The sequence below is a fragment of the Danio rerio genome, chromosome 10 (assembly GCF_052040795.2).
Source record: "Danio rerio strain M-AB ecotype USA chromosome 10, GRCz13ab, whole genome shotgun sequence".
NCBI classification, from domain to species: domain Eukaryota; kingdom Metazoa; phylum Chordata; class Actinopteri; order Cypriniformes; family Danionidae; genus Danio; species Danio rerio.
In genome coordinates this window covers 35,539,617-35,560,000 of record NC_141030.1, presented here as the reverse complement: position 1 = coordinate 35,560,000, position 20,384 = coordinate 35,539,617, and the positions used below count along the sequence as shown (strand labels likewise).

General features: G+C 34.1%; 2 protein-coding genes across 6 annotated transcripts in view; one reads left to right on the top strand and one right to left on the bottom strand.

The window, feature by feature from the left end:
• Positions 1 to 20,384, bottom strand: part of foxo1b (forkhead box O1 b) — a 94,138-nt gene that overhangs the window by 42,726 nt on the left and 31,028 nt on the right. The window contains exons 1-2 of one of the 3 annotated variants that reach the window (XM_087269668.1): positions 10,182 to 10,208; positions 9,472 to 10,022 (exon numbers count right to left, since the gene is read on the bottom strand). In XM_087269668.1, the coding sequence (XP_087125794.1) occupies positions 9,472 to 9,615 (144 nt within the window). In that variant the 5' untranslated portion in view covers positions 9,616 to 10,022; positions 10,182 to 10,208. 3 annotated transcript variants of the gene reach the window in all.
• On the top strand, positions 13,365 to 19,073 carry vps26bl (vacuolar protein sorting 26 homolog B, like). 3 transcript variants are annotated; one of them, NM_001002415.2, is given in 6 exon segments: positions 13,365 to 13,818; positions 14,874 to 15,030; positions 15,532 to 15,696; positions 17,142 to 17,317; positions 17,438 to 17,580; positions 18,721 to 19,073. In NM_001002415.2, coding segments are annotated over 6 exon segments (990 nt in total). In that variant the 5' UTR covers positions 13,365 to 13,595; the 3' UTR covers positions 18,847 to 19,073.

Here is a 20,384-nt window from a genome sequence, read left to right as displayed (position 1 = left end):
GTGAGTACATTTTCGTCCTGCCCAATCAGAGTTGCTCAACCGAACTATGTGGAACGCCCACAATAAAAAAATAAAATAAAATAAAAACACGGACATCAGTAATATGGGAATATTTTGGTTTCAAAGTCACAGACACCAAACAAAAGCAGATCATTTTTGAGTTGTCGCAGAATTGTTGCCACATCTTACAGATTATTAAGCAAAAGCTTGACTACAAAATTAAATCGCAAGTCAAAATGAAATCGCAGTATTAATAAAAAAAAGTCATAAAAATTAAATAAATAAATAAAATAACAATATAAAAAAATAAATGAATAATTAAAAAAAATAATTAAATAATAATTTTAAAAAAATATATATTTTCCCCAAATTGCACAGCCCTACTGCAATGTGACTATTGCGAATGCTCGCATTGCGATATCGATACTGAAATTTGTGCAGCCCTAATGCAAATTAAATTTTTTATTTTGGATGTGACTGATCACGCTTGATCTTTTGACAGCACAAGTTCCAACCAAAAACTGCACATGATGAAAATAACATTTGACATATTTCTTCATTACACCTTTGGCGTCGACATCCGCTTGTCGTCATTTGACATTTAAATTTGGGGACTTTTTTTTTTTTTTTGTTCCCTGATATCTGATGAATTTAGAGGGTTTTCACATGTAACTTTCTGTCACGCTACTGTCCCATGCATGCACACCGATGCAGCTCTAGATTAAAAGCCACACGTACCCCACAGAGCCAAAATCTGCACCAACTCGCAGAGCCACAGCGAAAAAGGTCTTTCATGTGTCTGTGGTAAGCTCAGCAGCACTGTTTCATTTCATCTTCAGCGCTTTCCTCCCTTTCCTTTCGCTCTTTCATTTTGACTGTGTGTGTATGTGTGCGTAAAAAAAAAAGTGAGCAAAGTGGCCCTCAATTCTGCTGCAGCTTGCACAATGCTAATGCGTGCACTACACACATTATGCAGAGCAGGTATCACCTACAAAACCACTAAACTTGTACCTCCCAACACTTCACCTGTACATACTGATATTTATCTCTTGGATACATTCTGAGAATCTGCTTCAGAGTTCACAAAAGACAAATTTCGAGTCAAACGTACACGATTTCGAGTTAAAAACTAGCCTTCAAATCCACAAGCAGGTCAAAAGTGAGTGGGTTTTGAAGAACCGGTGGCCAGCACGCCTACAGTCGAAACTTATTGACTAGGATACAAATTAGTATCTGCTCAAGATAAGCTTGAACAAATATTTTGTGTGGCTTGAAATGGCCTGAAAACTCTGTCATATCATATGAATGTATGGCTTGCATGTTTGTGCATGCATGTCTGTGTGTATGTGTGTGTGTGTGTGTGTGTGTGTGTTAGTGAGAGAGGTGAAAGCCTATGGTGAACTTCAAAGCATGTAGAGGTAACAGGGTTCATGTGCTGTAAGTAGGACTCAGAGTTAAACATTTTTTAAAAGCCTGAGAACGAGGGGGAAGTGAAAAAACATGTTTGGTTTTCTTTCTTTTTTTTTTTAAATAACTTAATGAAAACCACATGAGTTCATTTATTAATTCGGGTGAGTAACTCTTAAAGCTGTTAATGGCATGAATGGATTTAAAACAGCGAAACTGCCAATGATATGAATGGTAAAGTGTGTGTTCCGTTACACAAGACGGGCGAGCTATAGTAGGGCTAAACACAAGATAGTATCACTGTACCACAGACATATAAATACATCTGTAACTCTGGGTGCAGCCTGCCAGGTCCCGAAAAAAAGAAAGTGTGTGCAATTTTTAAAGGATGTCAAAGAGGTTATGAGTTGCAAAATTCGACTCACGTTGAATTCAACTTGTATGTTAATGTGAGCTTGACTACTTAAGGAGCATTAAGAACAGTGAGCATATTTAAAGGCACGAGAGAGTTATAAAACCACATACTAGGTGCCAAAACCTCATAAAATAAGCCTGAATAGTATTCTCATTATTTTGCTCCGACTCAAACATGGACTCCCATGACATGCTCCACAAACTTGGTGGCATGACCTTTAAAATTTTGACCTCTGAACCCTGGAAACATTTGAACTGCAGGGTAGCATTTTCACTTCAACCTTGTTGACTTCTAACAGCTACAGCCACAATCATGACATAAAACTAACTAACTAACTATTTACACTGTTAAAATATTTAATAGTATAATATTTAATAGTTTTCTGTATTTGGTGATTCATGTTTTTTTCTACTTATTTATGCTTTTGAATTGGCGTTATGGAATCTTGATCTTTCCTCCAAAAGCTTTTGATGTTGAATAGTTTGAAAAGTGAATCTTGCAGACAATTTTTAGTTTAAAGTAATATACTGTTTGTGTTTTTGTGCAGTAAATACTGGTACAAATCTAGTAATAAACTGCCAACACTTTTGGTAACACTTTATTTTAATAGTCCATTTGAGTATTAGTAGACTGTCTGCTTAATATCTGTTGATACTGCTCCTTCAACAGACATTTCACTGACTATAAGAAAGTTTACAGTACACTAACCCTAACCCTAACCTAACAGTCTACTTATAATCTAATCATAATTAGTTGGCATGTAGATGCAATGTAACTTCAATTCAACAATCAAAATAGAGTGTGAACATCCTTTTTTTCTGTTATTTTACAAACTTATTTCTCTTATTTTACAAACTTAATTTTATTTCTTAAACATTATCTTGTCACAAACTACTAAAATGCAAATAAGAGTCACTTCCAACATTAAAAGTCTAAGATAAAACTCCCATTATGCAATTACCAGCAGTAAATAAACAGAAAATACAGAACCAGCTAATTTCCAGCTATGTTTTTACATAAAAACTAACTAACTAACTAACTAACTAACTAACTAACTAACTAACTAACTAACTAACTAACTAACTAACTAACTAACTAACTAACTACCTAACTAACTACCTAACTAACTAACTAACCAACTAACTTACGTGATGTAATGTGTATTATTTATCGTGTATGGCCATACACTCGAAGCGCTTCACAATCATAAGGGGGTGTCTCCTCACACCACCACCAGTGTGCAGCATCCACTTGGATGATGCTCTGGCAGCCACAGCATAATGGTGCCAGTGCGCTTACAACACACCTGATATTGGTGGAGTGGATGGGAATGATTGGGATGCTATGAACAGTAAGGGCCGATGGAGAGAATTTGGCCAGGACACCGGTCTTACACCCCTACTCTTTACGAGAAGTGCCATGGGATTTTTAATGATCACAGAGTCAGGACCTCGGTTTAACGTCTCATCTGAAAGACTGCACTCACTGACAGTATAGTGTCCCCTTTACTTTACTGGGGCATTAGGACTCACACATACTCACACAGACAGAGGTTGAGAGCCCCCTGCTGGTGACACTATGACCACTTCCAACAGCTACCTAATTTTACCATGTGATTCAAGATTAAATTCAGTATTTATAGTGAACCTAAAACTGACAAAGAGGAAGTCCACTTGGTTATGACCAACAACTTTGATCCCAAAATCTACATTGAAAGTTGACAATAACCAATCAGAATATATATAATAAGTTTCCACAATAAGATTCAGGGAGGGCAATTCAGCTAACAGAAGCCACAACCAAGCAGGCAACTACATATCTCGTTGCTTATCAAGGTTAGTCAATACATAAACCTCTTTAGCATCTAGTACATGTTTAGTGTAAGTGGGAAAAGTATACACTTAAATAGAGCTATGTCACTTGCACTTTCATATACACTACTTTAAATAGTCGTATAAGTTACAGTTTGTATGTCTTTCACGATTAAACACTGGATTTTCTTTCTGATTTAAATATGTCAACATGTACAATCTGTCCAGCTGGCTTACACAGATGAGGTTGTCACAATTGCTGGAATAATTTGTGGTGTCTTTCAAGCATAAGTCAGATGTTTTATTATTTTCTTAAATTGCAGTATGACACAATTTTCCAGCAAAAGTGGATTTATGAATTTACAGCAGCCATGCAGTCACATAATTTCCAGCTATTACTGCAAATTTAAAACCTAATAAATTATTTGTTGAAGCTTGTTATGTCTAAAAATATACACAAATATATATATTTTTAAAATATTACATTTTGAAATGACATATCTAGGAAAAAACATACACCTAATCAAAAGCAAATCTGAACGTATGTCCTGACTGAGCCAGAAAAAAACGACAAAAAAAAGCATAAACATAAACTAACATAACATAAAACATTTCTTGCTGAGCTTTGTATTGCAATTAGGGCAGCAAAATATCAAAAAAGAAAAAAAAACTGTAATATATATTGTTAGGGCTGCACAATGTATCGTTTCATCATCGATATAAAGCAAAGTTTCCGTACAGCGAGTCAAAGAGAACAAAATGTTATTTACTGGTGCTAAATATCAATAGTAAAAATGGAATTTATCAATGTAGGAGAAGCTGTGTAAATATTTTCCTTGTTTAATAAATCACTTGCTGTTTAGAAGACAAAGGCCAACACACAATGAACACGTGGTGGCTCAGAGCACAGACAATCTTTACAGTTCTGGATTAGTTAAGGGATTTTAGAACAATCAAAACAACATTTCAGATGTTTTACAATGTTCTCAGCCTGCTGATGTGTGCACTCACACACATATTAATAATCACATGATCTCTTATAACAAAATCAGACCCCAGCTGTCTCTGGGGCAGTACCTTTTTAAAAGATACACATTTGTACCCAAAGAGTCCACAATGGTACCCTCAAAGGTGTATATTAGTGCCCAAATGTACCTAAAAAGTACTTTTGAGGTACCATTATTGAACCTTCAGGTGCAAATATGTACCTTTTGACAAGGTACTGCCCCAGAGACAGCTCCTGTACCTTTATTTCTGAGAGTGAGCAAAGCATTTTTGTGTGTAAACTAGTTAAATTTAACTAAAAACTAGATGCAAATGAGAAAAAAAAGGTGTTTTATATTTTTTTCGGCATGTCTCGAATGTAATCGGATGCAAATATTGAAAAAGCGAATGTAAAATGACACTATATCGGTTATTTACTATATAAAGGAAATGTTCTTAATATTTATTAATGCTATGTTTTTACACCTATTTTTTTGTTTCTTGCCTAACTCTTGCCTAAACTCACCTGGTATGTTTAACAAACACATGTCAATTCCACAATGTTTAAACGTCGCAGTCAATCTACAAATTACATGCCTTCAAAACTGTGGCTCCTAGTTGGCTGTAATCATATATGACATTAAAGATGTAGCGATGGGGCTATTGTACCTACTGTATGTGTACATTGCGATCTCCATGTTGAAACAATACATTGTGCAACCCTAATTATAATCCTAAAACCATATGACAGTGATTATTGGAATCACGACAAACCCCTGATTTTTCTGCTCAGGTTTTAGTATGTTAATGGGACAGCCACCGACGGGAATCTATCAGTCCAGGGCAGAAACAAAACTCTCTTTTAGTCTCAGGTATGCAGACAGTAAGATAAAGAACAGTCCAACCCCTACAAACATCCTACGAGTGACTGGAATGCTGAAACTATGATGTCACAGGTGGAGGAGTCCAGACAGTGTTTTGTCGTGGCGTGTAGAGCCCATGGCGGTGAGGAGGGGGGCCAACCACACCTTTTAGGTAAATGTGTCTCCCTGTAATGACAGGTAATCCTGCCGGTATTTTTAGCTCAGCGATGGGAGGAGGCCTTGACATGTGTGTGACGGTAAGGATTTGTGTTTCCATTTACGCACCGAACAAGCAACGAAACAAAAAGTGGCTTGTATAGAGGGGTGAATCAGAGACAGGAACAAGTGCTCTAGAGATAAATGACAGGCTGACAAAGACCCTTTCAACACTGAAACCGCTCTCTGTTTGCTCCACCTCACTCGTGGCGGCTTTCTTCTCCTGGACTCATGACAGCTGGCTTTAGTCATCAGGCACCTCAAAAGACCTCAAGAGCTTTACAAACGTGCTGTCCAATCACAAGACTCATCACATACCGCCGCATGAGTGTTAGTATAATAGGTCACATGATGAATACTACTAATCAAAATGACCACACTCGTGTATCTAGATTACTTGCCTAACTTAGAAACAGTAACTTTAACAGATTTGTTCAAATGAAAGAGATCGTTCACCCCAAAAAACTCAAACATTTATGATTTTCGTTTTTTTTATTGAATACAAAAGAAGAAATTTTGAAGAATGCTGGTTGCTGGCACTCATTAACTTCTGTTTCTGTGGGAGCCAATGAGTGCCAGGTATTAGCATCCTTCAAAATATCTGCTTTTGTGTTCAACGAAAAAAAACAACAACAAGTAAGTAAATGATGACTGAATTTGTATTTTGGGTGAATTATAGATTTAATAACATTAGTGAACTAACAATGCAAAAAGGTTGCGTTTCCTCTAGTGCATTTTCTTTTTTAAAATGGTATTTTATAATTAAAACTCATGTCCAGACTGGCGTTTTACTGCGTTTCAGAGAAGTGGTCTCAGTTAGCACTTTAAAGCCTAAAAAATACGATAGATTATTATTTATACTTACTGGTTATAACCGCACAGTCTACTCGTTGCGTAATGGTCATGGAACAACTCTGGATAGCCATGCGTCCCTTTTTAAAGTCTTGTGTTTCAGACTTTCTAAACTAAAATGACAGTTCTACAATAGCAGTTCCAAATTTGAACAGGTTTTTTTTTCTTCAGGTTGAAGATTCAGAATAGTATGGATGCCATGCATAATAAAATTAAATAAGCATAGGTAGTTCACATGCAGAATAGTTGGTTACCATTGACTTTTACTTACACTTAATGGTCACCATTGGCATCCATGGTATTTTTTCCCTACTATGGAAGTCAATGTTGACCATTAACTGTTTGGAAACCAACAATAAATAAACCAATAAAATAATAATATATAATAATATAAACACATTTCTGTTTTGAAACTCATACAGTTAACAAGTAGATAATAATGTGTTAATAATGACTAAATTTTAGCTGGAAGTAAACTACTCCTTTAATTTAGCATTTCTAAAAAAAATTATACTTAAATATTTAATAACATTTTATAATAGTGTAACAAATCTATTACTGTACAAACTAAGTCAGTTTTTTAATTATATTTCATCATAAAAATTGTGTTTTTGCATGCTGACAACATATAAATATACATATATATATATATATATATATATATATATATATATATATATATATATATATATATATATATATATAAAATAAATGAACGTTACATTTTTGAGCTTCAAAGGGTTTGAAATGATTTTTTTTTACATAAGCAAGTGATTTAAGTGAGTCATTTAACCCTCTCTCTACGTCAGGGTGACGACAGACCGACAAACCACAACCATTTCTGTCAAGGATATTAACAATCATTAAACTGAACTGGCATCACCACATGCGCAGCTGATACTGGGTTGTTACGCATTCTTCTGTACGCTGTGAATTTGGGTCCCTCCTCCTTCGTGCCTCAAATTCCATAACAAACCGCATGTCATTCATTTGCTTTGAGAGGGAATCCGCATTTGCGCTTTGAAGGGCTAATTTACAGTCTTATTTTATGCTGCACCTTTTTCAGAGGCCTACATATGGGGGGCGAAAAGCTAAAGTTGCCTAAATGAACAACACATAAAATTAGCAAGTCAAAAATACATCAGTAAAACATTCAGCTCTAAGTATTAAGGTGGACTGGACAGTCGGCTCTTGGATGCAGGCCCTTCCAAGACCCACTGTAAAAAAAAAACTTGACTGCTTAAAGGCTTGGGACCACTTGAGGGTGAGTAAACAGTGTGTAAATTTTCCTTTTTGGGTGAGCTATTCCTTTTATAAAACATGATTTAATGACATGAAATAACCTCTTACCATACAACTCCACATACAGATAAACACACATTCTGTAAGTCTTGATTTTGTTAGATTTGTACTTGAAAGGATAAAACATAATTTTAAGTCTTAAGGTCTCATAAGGTAAAGCAATTTTACAGTGAATGAAGATGAACTGATTAAGATGCTCTTGTTTGTGGAAGATCACTATCAGGTAGAACTTGCTCTTTTAAGCCAACAACTGCACTTTTTTTGCGTTTCATGCAGACAGGTTTTACTTTTTGCAGTTTTAAATCATTACATCACGTCAGTGTAACTGTAAATAAATACTTTATAAATGGGAGAGTGTTTAAATCTTAAAGATACAGTTCGAGTTTACTCAAAAATGTGAAGTCTGTCATCATTTACTCATGCTCTACTGATAAAAACTAGTTTGAGTTTTTTTTCTTGTTCTATTGAACTCAAAAGAAGATATTTTGAAGAGTGTTAGAAACCTGTAACTATTGACTTCCATAGTGTTTTTTTTCTACTGAAATTCAGTGGTTACCGGTTTTCAACATTCTTCAAAATATCTTCTTCTGTGTTCAACAGAAGAAAGAAACCAAAACAGGTTTGGAGCAAAGTGGAGGGTGAGTAAATGATGACAGACTTTAAATTTTTAGGTGAACTATTGCTTTAAGTGTCAATAAAGCATATGGCAAGTTAGTAACACTTTACAATGAGTTTTATTTTATATATATCTAACTCTAGAACTAACAAAGAATTTCATCTTTTTGTTAAATGTGAGTTATCTAAACATGCATTGCACATAAAATGGTATGTGCAGTGCTACTTTTAATGACACTTCTACTTGATTGAGGAAAAGTTGGTTTTATATCCACACATTAGTTCATTTTTGAACAGTGACAATCATGCCATGCTCAATATCTCGTTTACATCCACGCTACTTTGAATATTAGGTCTGAAGTTGCTTGTAAGAATGACTTCAAAACAACATTAGCATGATTTAATTGACTGTAAACAATGTTGTACTTGATAGTCATTGGTTTATAATATGATTCCACTATTTAGAATTTGCAAATAACACTTCCCAAGTACTGGATTGCTGACTGGAAGGGCATCCGCTGCGTAAAACATATGTCGGAATAGTTGTCGGTTCATTTCGCTGAGGCGACCCTTGATAAATAAAGGACTAAGCCAGAAGGAAAATTAATGAATGAAATAATGTTTCTGAAATGATATTATTGAGATGAAAGTCTGAATGTGCCAATATTAAATAAACTCTTCCTCAATTTCTAATTATTGAGGTAAAGTTTTTATATTCACACATTCTGACTTTCTCCTCAATATTATATTTTTTAGAAAAGCATTCTTTGCAAATTGCAAACTGGTAAATCATATTAACAGCCAAAGACTGTCAATGCACAACATTGTTTACAGTCAATTAAATACTGCTAGTGTTGTTTTGATACTTGCATGCTATTTTTGACTGAATATTCAAAGCAGCATGGTAAACAATACAGGGGCCGTGTCACAAGTTGTCACTCAACGAATGTGTGAATATAAAACCAACTTTACCTCAATTTTCTACTTGGCCTTTGAGGGCCATTACCTTCCAGCCGGCTGAGCTGTTGCTGTCTCCCTTGTCTTTGAAGTAAGGCACGCTCTTCACCATCCACTCGTAGATCTGCGACAGGGTGAGCCGCTTCTCAGGGGAGCTCTCGATCGCCTTGGTGATGAGATCAGCATATGACATATTCCCCCATGCGTTTCTACGAGACGAGCTGCTCTTCCTCTGGGCCGCAGCGGGGCTGGAGCCGCTGGCCGGGGCGGGGAGCGGCGGCACCTGTTGCGGGTGCGTCAGCTGGGGATTCGGCTGCTGGGGATGCTGTTGCTGGGGATGCGCGCAGTTGTCCTGGCAGTGGAAGTCGTTTAAAAGCACAGGCTTCTCGTCAGGGTAGTCCTCGGTCTCTTCTAGTAAACTTAGACTGTTGATAAAGTCCACGATTCCTTGCTCCGGTTTGACGGACGGTGCCGGAGAGGACGTGTTCGAGTTGCCCGGCTGCTCGCTGAACTCCGGTCGGTGCAGCGGCCAGGTGCATGAGCGCGGCCGAGAGAGAGGCTCAAAATCCGGGTCGATGTCAACCAGCTGTTGCTGCGGTTCTGCCATCACCAAAAAAAATCAAAGCCAAATCAGCTGAGTATCCTTAAACTAATGATAAGTTCAGGTTTAAGTGTAGTTTATTAACACTAATAGTAATAATTGCACATGATCGGATCTGACTTGCAACTCAAGAGATGAGTGACTGGTTTCATGCCTACCGCGGTTTTCAGTGAAATGCCAGTTATGAAGCGCGCTCAGGGTGCAGCGTGTTTTAGAGTAGAGTGATCTGGCCACGCCCACACACAGAGTGACGTACGAGAGAGCCAATCACAAGCGCCTATTCAAAAGGTAAACAGAGATTACGTTTGCATAACCCACGCTATACTCTAGTTTATCCTTGTTATGGCAAGCTCTTTTAACATTTTTTTTTCGTTATGATCAATTTTGTTACTCTATTTACCAGTGAGCCAAAAAAGTGATTAGCATGAGGACAAATACAAAAAGTAGGCTAGTTTCAGTTTCAACAGCAGACTAAAGATGTCATTTGCTCATTATAAATAATCAAGCAGCAGATTTGTGGTTTGTGGCGCATTGATTGTTTGAGATCTTTAAAGCAGGATGAAAACTAATTGGCTGTCAATATAATTAGTTTATTTTAATACTCTGATTCATTTAATATAATACCCTACTGTTTATCTAATAGTTGTGGGAGTGCGCTTTGTTATTCTTTTATAGCTACTGTATAAATGTTTTGTGTATCTTTGTGTCTTTGTATCATTCTTTATACTGTCCTTGATGTGAATGACGGCGTAAGGTTCATAAGACGTCAGTTACCAGTACTTTAAGGCACATTATCTCTTCCAGTGGTACCCAGAAGCATTTCTTAAAGGGGTAGTTCACCCAAAAAAATTAACATTTACTCATTATTTACTTGCCATCAAGTGGTTCCAAATCTTTAATCTTTTCTTTCTTCCGTAAAACACTAAAGAAGATATTTTGAAGAAAGCTGAAAACCTGTAACTATTGACCTTTATAGGAAAAACAAACATGGAATGGATACACGTTATCAGCTATCTTCCGAAACAAAAAAATCTATATTGTGTTCAAAAGAAGAATGTCAGAATTTTCAGTTTTCAGTGAATTATCCCTTTAACTCAATAAGAAGTAATAGTTTATGATTCAGAATAGTCTATTTGTCATATTTAACTCAATCAATATTTAGTTACTAGAAAAAGCACTATCCCTACCTACTAAAAAGCTTTTGATGAAATTAAAAATATGCTAGATTCTTTGAGTATTATATTTATACGAGTATCAAATATAAATATTGGTTAAAATGGCTTGCCTTATACTTTCAGTTAAACGGGATTTACAAAGGATTATGAGTGCCAGGAAAGAATTTGACCACACAGTTTAGCTTTCTATTCACCTTTTTCGTTGTCTAATATCAAATAATCACCAGTTTAATATATTTTGTTAATAGGCTTTAAAAAGCGGCCTTTTTATCAAGATTTAAGAGGCCGAGTGCACTTGGATTTAGAAACCATTTGGCACTTAATCTGCCTGTCAAACAGTCTATATATCTTGTTGGACCCGGCTTCCTTAGTTTGTACTATAATGCTTTATGTTTTAAGCATTCAGTGACGTGTGGAAAAAAAAATGTTAGTATTTGTGCTGACAAAATTATGCTCACTAGAGGGAGACATTAGACAATACATTCAGTGACACAAAGACCAAAAAAGTGTCAATAAACAAGTGAACAAAAATATTATACTTTTTTTTAGTCTTAAACAAAAAAAAAAAAAAAACATATACATTATATGGGTTGGTAATTTCTTATTAATTATGACTTTTCCTATTTTTTCTTTCCTTTTATTATTGCACTACTGTTATGTCATTGCTTTTGTATGTTCATTGTTATACACATTTTAATAATAATAATACAAAAAACAAATTCAGAGGTAACACATAACTTTTTAAGCGAGACAGTGACAATGTTTTTAGCATTAGCAATACTCTTTCAGAAAGTATGAAGGTTTAATTTGATATCACATGGTTACTAAAGAGGAATCTCATAATGACTGATATATAATTAATATTAAAGTCAAAATATAATATGTTAATAATGAAATGTTTATAAATGTTAACATTTAGCTATTTTAAATAATTCTGTGCTTTTCAAATCAATACAAATTTATTTGTGATCCATCATATTTAAATTATTAGATAGTCGAAGAATTATACAATATTTTTAATCTTTACAGAAAAAAATTATAGGAGGGAGTAATAGACATTATTTTTGCCTTGATTTTGTGAAACTGCATTATCCAGTGTATCATAGACAGTTTAAATAAAAATAATCATGATAAAATAAATAAAAATAAAAATAATCATGCATTTGTCAAATTTAATTATTTTGTAAAATAAACCAAAAATCAACCCTAAAACCTGATTCCAAATATCATCAGAGAATTTACAAGTAAAAAATAGATGTAAAAGACTTTCAGGCTTAGTTTTCCAAAAAGAAGGATGTGGTGAAAAGTCTTTTTAAAATTTATTAATAAACATATTGCAGGGACTGTGTAATATTTAGAAATTAATTTATTTTACCTCATTTGGGAGTAAAAACGTATTACTTGTTGACCAAATATCATCTATAAAAGGTAAAGAAAAATTTTGTTTCCATTTCAACATGGCTTTTAGGAAACAACTATCTTGAATAAGACATTTTCTGAAGTAGAAGTTATTACACAAAATACTGATACCACCAAGTACAGTTTTTTTTGGAATTTGCTTTAAGATAATGCTTTTTACAATCAAATTATAATCATCATGCAAAAAAAAAGAAAAAGAAAAAAACAATCCCTGAAGAAGAAAGATTTTCTTGATAACTATAAATCTCATCACTGCTATTTAGAAAATCTGAAACAAAAATAATTCCCTTGTCAAACCAATCTTTTTTAAATATCCTTTTGTGTTAATGCAACACCTGTTGGTTATTTTATTGAATGCACATATGTAAAGAAAAGTTATGTTTAATTTTTTCCATGCTTCTAATGATTGCTTTATAATTTAATGGGAAGTTTATTACGTTTGTAGTCACAAGAAAGCAAAAAGTTTAATCCACCGCATTTTTCAAAGAAAAGATTTGGAATATACAACCATAGTGAATTACTTTGGGGAAGGTTTTATCCAATTAATTGAAAAAATATATTAGTAGTTGTAAAATCAAGAACATTGAGTCCACAATCATCTGAGACATCAGAATGATGAATTGTCCTAAAATCAATCACCCCTAACGTTACGTAGGCTACAGTTGCCATTATCTTCATTTAATTTCGATCTGACGCTCAAGACTTTTATTTTGAAAACATTATGACGTGGACTACCCGGTAGTAAAATTATTTCTGAAGCTTGTGCCTGTTTTTACATTGCTGGAAAATCCTCCGCAGGTATTAATTCAGTCGCCGTATGAAGAATTAGCCCACGTTTGCTTGTAAGCAGCATATTATAAAGGCGCATGCATCGCTGCAGATCGCTAGTGAAGAAGACGGGATTGTAACGTTATATTGATGTGGAATTGGACCAGGTGTTAGAATTCAAAAGCAGTCCAATCCAGCACAAGTGTCGGGATGAGCTTCTTCAGTTTCGGACAAAGTGCTGAGATTGACATAGTTCTGAATGATGCCGAGACGAGAAAAAAGGCCGAGCACAAAACAGAGGATGGGAAAAAAGACAAATACTTTCTGTTTTACGACGGAGAGACTGTCTCGGGGAAAGTAAACGTAACACTGAAGACCCCAGGAAAGAGGCTCGAGCATCAGGGCATCAAAATAGAGTTCATCGGGCAAATCGGTAAGTGCGAGCGATGCTTGTGACGTATTTGTGTTTTAATGTGACCGCGCGACACATTTCAAGATTTATATCAGTGTATGTTTGCAGGTATGTTGCCAATTTTGTTTTAATAAATAGTATGCGGACTGAATCATCGAACATGCAGAAGTGTCACATTTCATTCAGTTAGTCTCGTGACATATGACACATTAACGATGTTTGATTCGTGAATGAGTTGTTCTTTTAAGATGGTCAATTTGAGTGAATCGAACGAACCGGTCTCATTTTGATTCCTTCAATTAAGACTAACTCGTTAACAAATAACAAGAGGAGGTAGTTTCAGGTATGCTTTTCTGAAGTCAACTTATCGACCTGTTGATTCTCAAACAAGTCGAGCACTAGTGAGTGAAGTGAAAAGTTTAATAGTCTAATAGTACAAATGAGAACATGAAATGTTTGCCTATGACTTAACGTTACATGATCTAAACACATACGTTGTTGGTATTAGTATTGCGAATTATGTTCTGAGTATGCAACAATTAAAGTGAGACAAGTAATTAAGAATAAACTCACTTATACACGAATACAGCATAATTAACAGATATGCACTACCGCTATACTTACTAAAGATTCACTGAATCGTTTCCAGCCTGTTCTGTAAAACGAATGTTCAAAAGAATCGGTTCTCTTAGATGAGTCTCCCTAGTAAATCTCTAGTAAAATCAAAATATGGGATAATAGGTTTTAAACATAAGTTATAGTGTTTCATTAAAGCTTGTTACTCCCTGTCCTAAATTAGGACTCTATTAAAAGTTATACATTATGTATCACCAAGACTACACTTAGTCTTGTTAAATTCTTTAGATCTCTATAGTTTTATTAATTGTACCTTTAAAAGGAAAGTTTTAAATAAAGATCAATCACCCTCATGTTTTTTTTTTTTTCAAATGTCCAAAGCGTTAAAGAACTGATCTCAATTGAAAGAATGCAACAAAATATGCAAACGTATTAAGAAATCATGTCAAAACTTGTGCATGTACTAATGTTGTTCTATTGTGTAACTTATTTTCCCCTAGAATTGTACTACGACAGAGGAAACCATCATGAGTTTGTCTCTCTGGTAAAGGATTTAGCTCGGCCTGGAGAAATGGCTCAGTCGCAGACTTTTGATTTTGAGTTCACGCATGTGGAGAAACCGTATGAGTCCTACACAGGCCAGAATGTAAAACTACGGTATGTGCTCCTGACATTGTGTAGTTCAGTAGACTGTATTTGTGAGCTCCCACTAGGCATGCTGCATGCACAATAGCTAATTTCAGCATCAAAATTGCAGTGCGTGCCATATAAAATAAATGTTTATTCACTGTGCTTTTTAAGACCTCTGACTGTATTTGAAGAGTTCCCATAAGAGCCTTTTACCATTTATACAATAAAGTCTATACAGTGTTATTTCAGTTCCATACCTGAATACTGTTAGACTCCCAAGATATCCAAAACGCTGTTTATTCATTCTATTGTTTTTATCTTAGCTTGATATTGTTTTACAAAATTTTATACATGATATACTCCCCTGAAAATCACCCAATCAGTCTAAATGAATTAAAGTTGAAGTCGTCTGGTGGAACTTTATTCATACGGCAAAAAACAAAACATCGGAATGTAAATCTAAATATCCCACAATATTTTCTACACTTGGATGATACGTAAAGTCCTTTCTAAATCTGTTTGTTTCAGCTATTTCCTGCGGGCTACCGTCAGCCGGAGACTGAATGACATCTGTAAAGAGATGGACATCGTTGTGCACACACTCAGCACATATCCAGAGCTCAACTCCTCCATTAAGATGGAGGTGGGAATTGAGGACTGTCTGCACATCGAGTTCGAATACAACAAGTCCAAGTAAGTCTGAAAAACAGCCAGAGGAGTGGTGTTTTTTATTGCTTGGATCAAGCAATAAATTTCATTGCTTGAAATTGAATCTAGCTGTTTTTAAGAGTTGATATAATTTTGGATAAATTGCTTGAAAATGTCATTTAAGGTCCCGGTGTAAACTATGTAGGGATCGGGCTTTTGCTGTTATCACCCTAAAACTCTAGAAGGGGCTTCCACCCCACATTAGACGCACTCCAGCTCATTCTGTTTTTAAAAAGCTTCTGAAATTGCATCTTTGTTCTTTACCATTTGATGTCTTTTTAATGTTAAGGGGTTTGCCTTCTGTTTTAATTATTATGTATGTGATGTAGGACTTATTTTAATTTGTATTGATTACTTTCAGCACTTTGGGCAATGTTTTGCTGTAAAAAATGTGCTATAAAAATAAACTAACTAATTGTGTTGCTTTTAAAATTTATGCTGCTACATAGGCAATAATAATTAATAATAATAGTTATTAATAATAATTAACAATCTTTTTATCTGCACCCTTTGCTTAAACAGTGGGAGTAGACAAAACGCATGAATCTTACTGCTTATTGACCAATGTGAACAATGCATGAAATTAAAATAAATATAAACTTAAGATGAAAAATGACACGTATGTATGTGAGTAATTGTTATTTTAAGAGAGTAAATGACTATTTCAATGTGAAGCTTAGAGCAAACATCCCATAAAAATCCTTTGATTACTATACTGTTGATTATTATTTATATATCTTTATTATTATAACAAATAGCATTTGATATATGATTAATATTCTAGACGCACAGTTGAAGTGAGAATTATTAGCCCTCCTATAAATTGTTTTCTCTTTTAAATATTTCCCAAATGATGTTTAACAGAGCAAGACAATTGTTACTGTATTTCCTATAATATTTTATCTTCTGCAGAAAGTCTTATTTGTTTTATTTTTTGACTAGAATAAAAGAAGTTTTACATTTAAAAAAAAAATAAAATTCTAAATAAAAGTCTTTTTAGGATAAAAGATCATTCAGACTTGGATGATAAATAAAACGGAAATAATTAATGATTTCTTGTGCAGCCCAGTACCTATTGATCGGTCCGCAGCCTGGTGGTTGGACCACTGGTCTACAAAAAAAACATCATTTTACAATGACTTGTCTAATTACAATAAATCACCTAATTAAACTATTGTGTTTCAAAATGTGTTGAATCAAATCTTTCTGTTAAACAAATTGGGGAACTATTCAGGTGGAGGCTAATAATTCAGGAGGGCTAATAATCCCGACTTCAACTGTATGTAAATATGTAATTTACTACAATTGTGCTGGATAAGTTTAAAAGAGCATCTGGAAAGTGCTTGAAAGTGTTCAATTAAATTTTTTAAGAACACTGCACTGAAATCTTGTTTGCAATTGTCCTTGTTTCTCCCCCTTAAAAATGTCAGGTATCACTTGAAAGATGTAATTGTGGGAAAGATCTATTTCCTTTTGGTGAGAATTAAGATCAAACACATGGAAATCGATATTATTAAACGGGAGACGACGGGGACGGGGCCAAACGTGTACCATGAGAATGACACCATTGCAAAATATGAGATCATGGATGGAGCTCCAGTTCGAGGTATGAAACAGTTTCCTAAATCTTTCTCATGGTTTCTGTTGGATTAAAGTGAAACCTAGTTTGAAATGACTCTGATTTTCTGTGTAGTCCAATTTTTAGCTTTGTCTGTGCTTGCTTTAGGTGAATCCATCCCTATCCGTCTTTTTCTGGCTGGATATGAGATGACGCCCACCATGAGGGATATTAATAAGAAATTCTCTGTTCGTTATTACCTGAACCTTGTACTCATTGATGAAGAAGAGAGGCGTTACTTCAAACAACAGGTTGATATTTACTTTCTTCCAGAGTATCTATATTGTTAATTTTCCACACACTGCTAATTTGATAATAATTTGTCAATAAATAAACTCATTAGTTGTTTATAGTAGAGTGTTTCAAAATTGGTACCCAAAGGGATTAAATTAAAAAGAAAATGTTATTTATAATAAATTAAATATAAGTATATCATTTAAAATAAACAATGACACATTTGAGTAAGATATACATGCTAAAATAAAAGTGAAACATACAAGTAAAATTAAATATTATAAAATATTTCATAAAAGTGCTAAAATATAAGAAATTAAATGTACTATATTTATCGAAATAATAAAATAATTTTAAATAAGCTTAATTTGATTAATTACATCATTACAACATAATCAGTTGTAAATAAATAAAAATAGTACTATAATATTGTGTTGTAATATTATGCCTTAATAAAATAATATATTTTAGATGCATTTATGCAAGAAACTAAATAGATATTTAATGTATTTATAATAATAATAATAATAATGATAATAATAATATTAATAATAATAATTCAAAATGGGGTCCCTTGCACAGGCTTATATGAATAAAAATAATAATAATATTTTAGAATATTATTATATTTAGAATATTAGTCTCTTGCACAAGCTTATTAATAACAAACTAATATTAATAAAAATAATAATATATTAATAATAATATTTTAGATTGGGGTCCCTTGCACAAGCTTATTAATAACAAGCATATATGAATAATAATATATTAATAATCATATTTTAGAATGGGGTCTCTTGCACAAGCTTATTAATAAGAAGCTAATGGTAATAAAAAATAATATATTAACAATTATATTTTAAAATAGGAGTCCTTTGCACAAGCTTATTTCTCATGATGTCCACATTAGATTATTAAATGTGACTTATGGTTTTAAAACCAGCTATCGGTTTTATTTTTTTCCATTCAACTATGTGGCCTTGACGCAATGCTATTAGTCAGATGTGACTGATTTTAAACAAAATAATTTTATTTTAATGTATGTGCTTAGTGTTTATTTTAATATAATAATATATTGACTTTGATCATGTCTAAAACATGATCATTTTTGAGCATTAACAGGTTTTTTTTATGTGTGTGTTTTTTGTGTATTTTAGGAGATTACACTATGGAGGAAGGGAGACGTAGTGAGGAAGAGCATGTCTCATCAAGCTGCCATTGCCTCTCAGCGCTTCGAGGGCTCAGAGAAAACACTTCCTCAAGCGAAAGAGGACAGCAACTAAACCTAATCACGTCAGCTCATCATCTCAAGTGTGTGTATGTGTTAGAGAAAGAGAGAGTGTGAGTGTGTGTTTATAGATTTAAAGAAAAAAGTGTGCTCTTAATATAGACTGGGCAGCGTAAACATTATATTTCACATTCCTAAACATTATAGTTTATGATCAACAAGTAGCTTTTAAAAAGGGATGAATGTGAAAAGCGAAAACACTGATTCCAAAAAAAAAAAAAACATTCAATATTTACAAGTTTTCCCTGGCGGTTCCTCTGATATTGTTTACTTTTATTTCCGCCACCCTGGAATGAATTCACTCTTTATTTAAATCAAACATTTCAAGTTTCACATTCCACTCGTTATATTCCACCTACAGCCTTTTTAAACTTCTATAATGAATGTTATTGTGGATTTTTCATTATATATACGTAGCTTACAGTGTTCAGTTTCAAATGCTATTTAACAAAGTCATATTTTTTTGTGATTATTCTTTTTTTTATATACGATTTGCTCACCGATACATGCCTTTTTTACTTTTGTTGCCACTCCCGAAAATAAATTATAAGCACTTCAGGGGTTTCACCAATGCAATTTCAGTGTCTCCGGAACCCTAAAATAGTTTAAACATTTCTGTTTAAATTTAACTAACAAACCAAATTAATTCCCCTATATATATGTAGCTGAACTGAATTGCACCTGAATTCTGTTTTTAACATATGATGCAGTACCTTGATAACTAGCTTGCCATGTTTTTTCTTTTAAATGTAGAACAATAAATACAATTTATTCAGTATTATTGCTATTGGCGTTGGTTATGGGGAATTTAAAATAAATTGTTTGATGTTGTTGGTAACACTTAATAAGGTACAAAACGTTCATGAACTAACAATAGATGTATTCAAAATCGCTCCCTATAGTTTTAAATAGTGCATTGTATTGGTGTCTGAAACTATGAGAGGGGTCTGGATGCAGACCTGGTGCAGTGCAATCGGAGCTGTATCCAATGTTTTTAATGCGCCCACCTTACCCTACCCATCACAGTGACATCACTCACTCCATTGAGTGCATTGAGTCTGAGATTGCATCGCTGAGTGATGCAATCTCAGCTTGCATCATAAAGGCTGCATCCAGATAATATTGGAAACTATAGTGCTCTAAATCAATCCCACAATGCACCACAATAACAAATGTACAACCAATGTACACTCAGTGGCTAGAGAATACCCATAATACACTTAGATTTCATAAGGCAAACTTCTGCGTCTGACCACAAGATAGCATAGAAAGCGTAATACTAATGGTATAATTTTCTAAATAAATTAATTTGTTTATTCATTTTCCTTTGGCTTAGTCTCTGATTTATCAGAGTTCGCCACAGTGGAATGAACCGCCAACTATTCCGGCACATGTTTTACGCAGCAGATTCCAGCTGCAACCCAGTATTGGGAAACACGCATACACACTCATTCACACACACAGTCTCATACACTATGGCAAATTTAGTTTATTCAATTCACCTATATTGTCTTTGGACTCTGGGGGAAACCG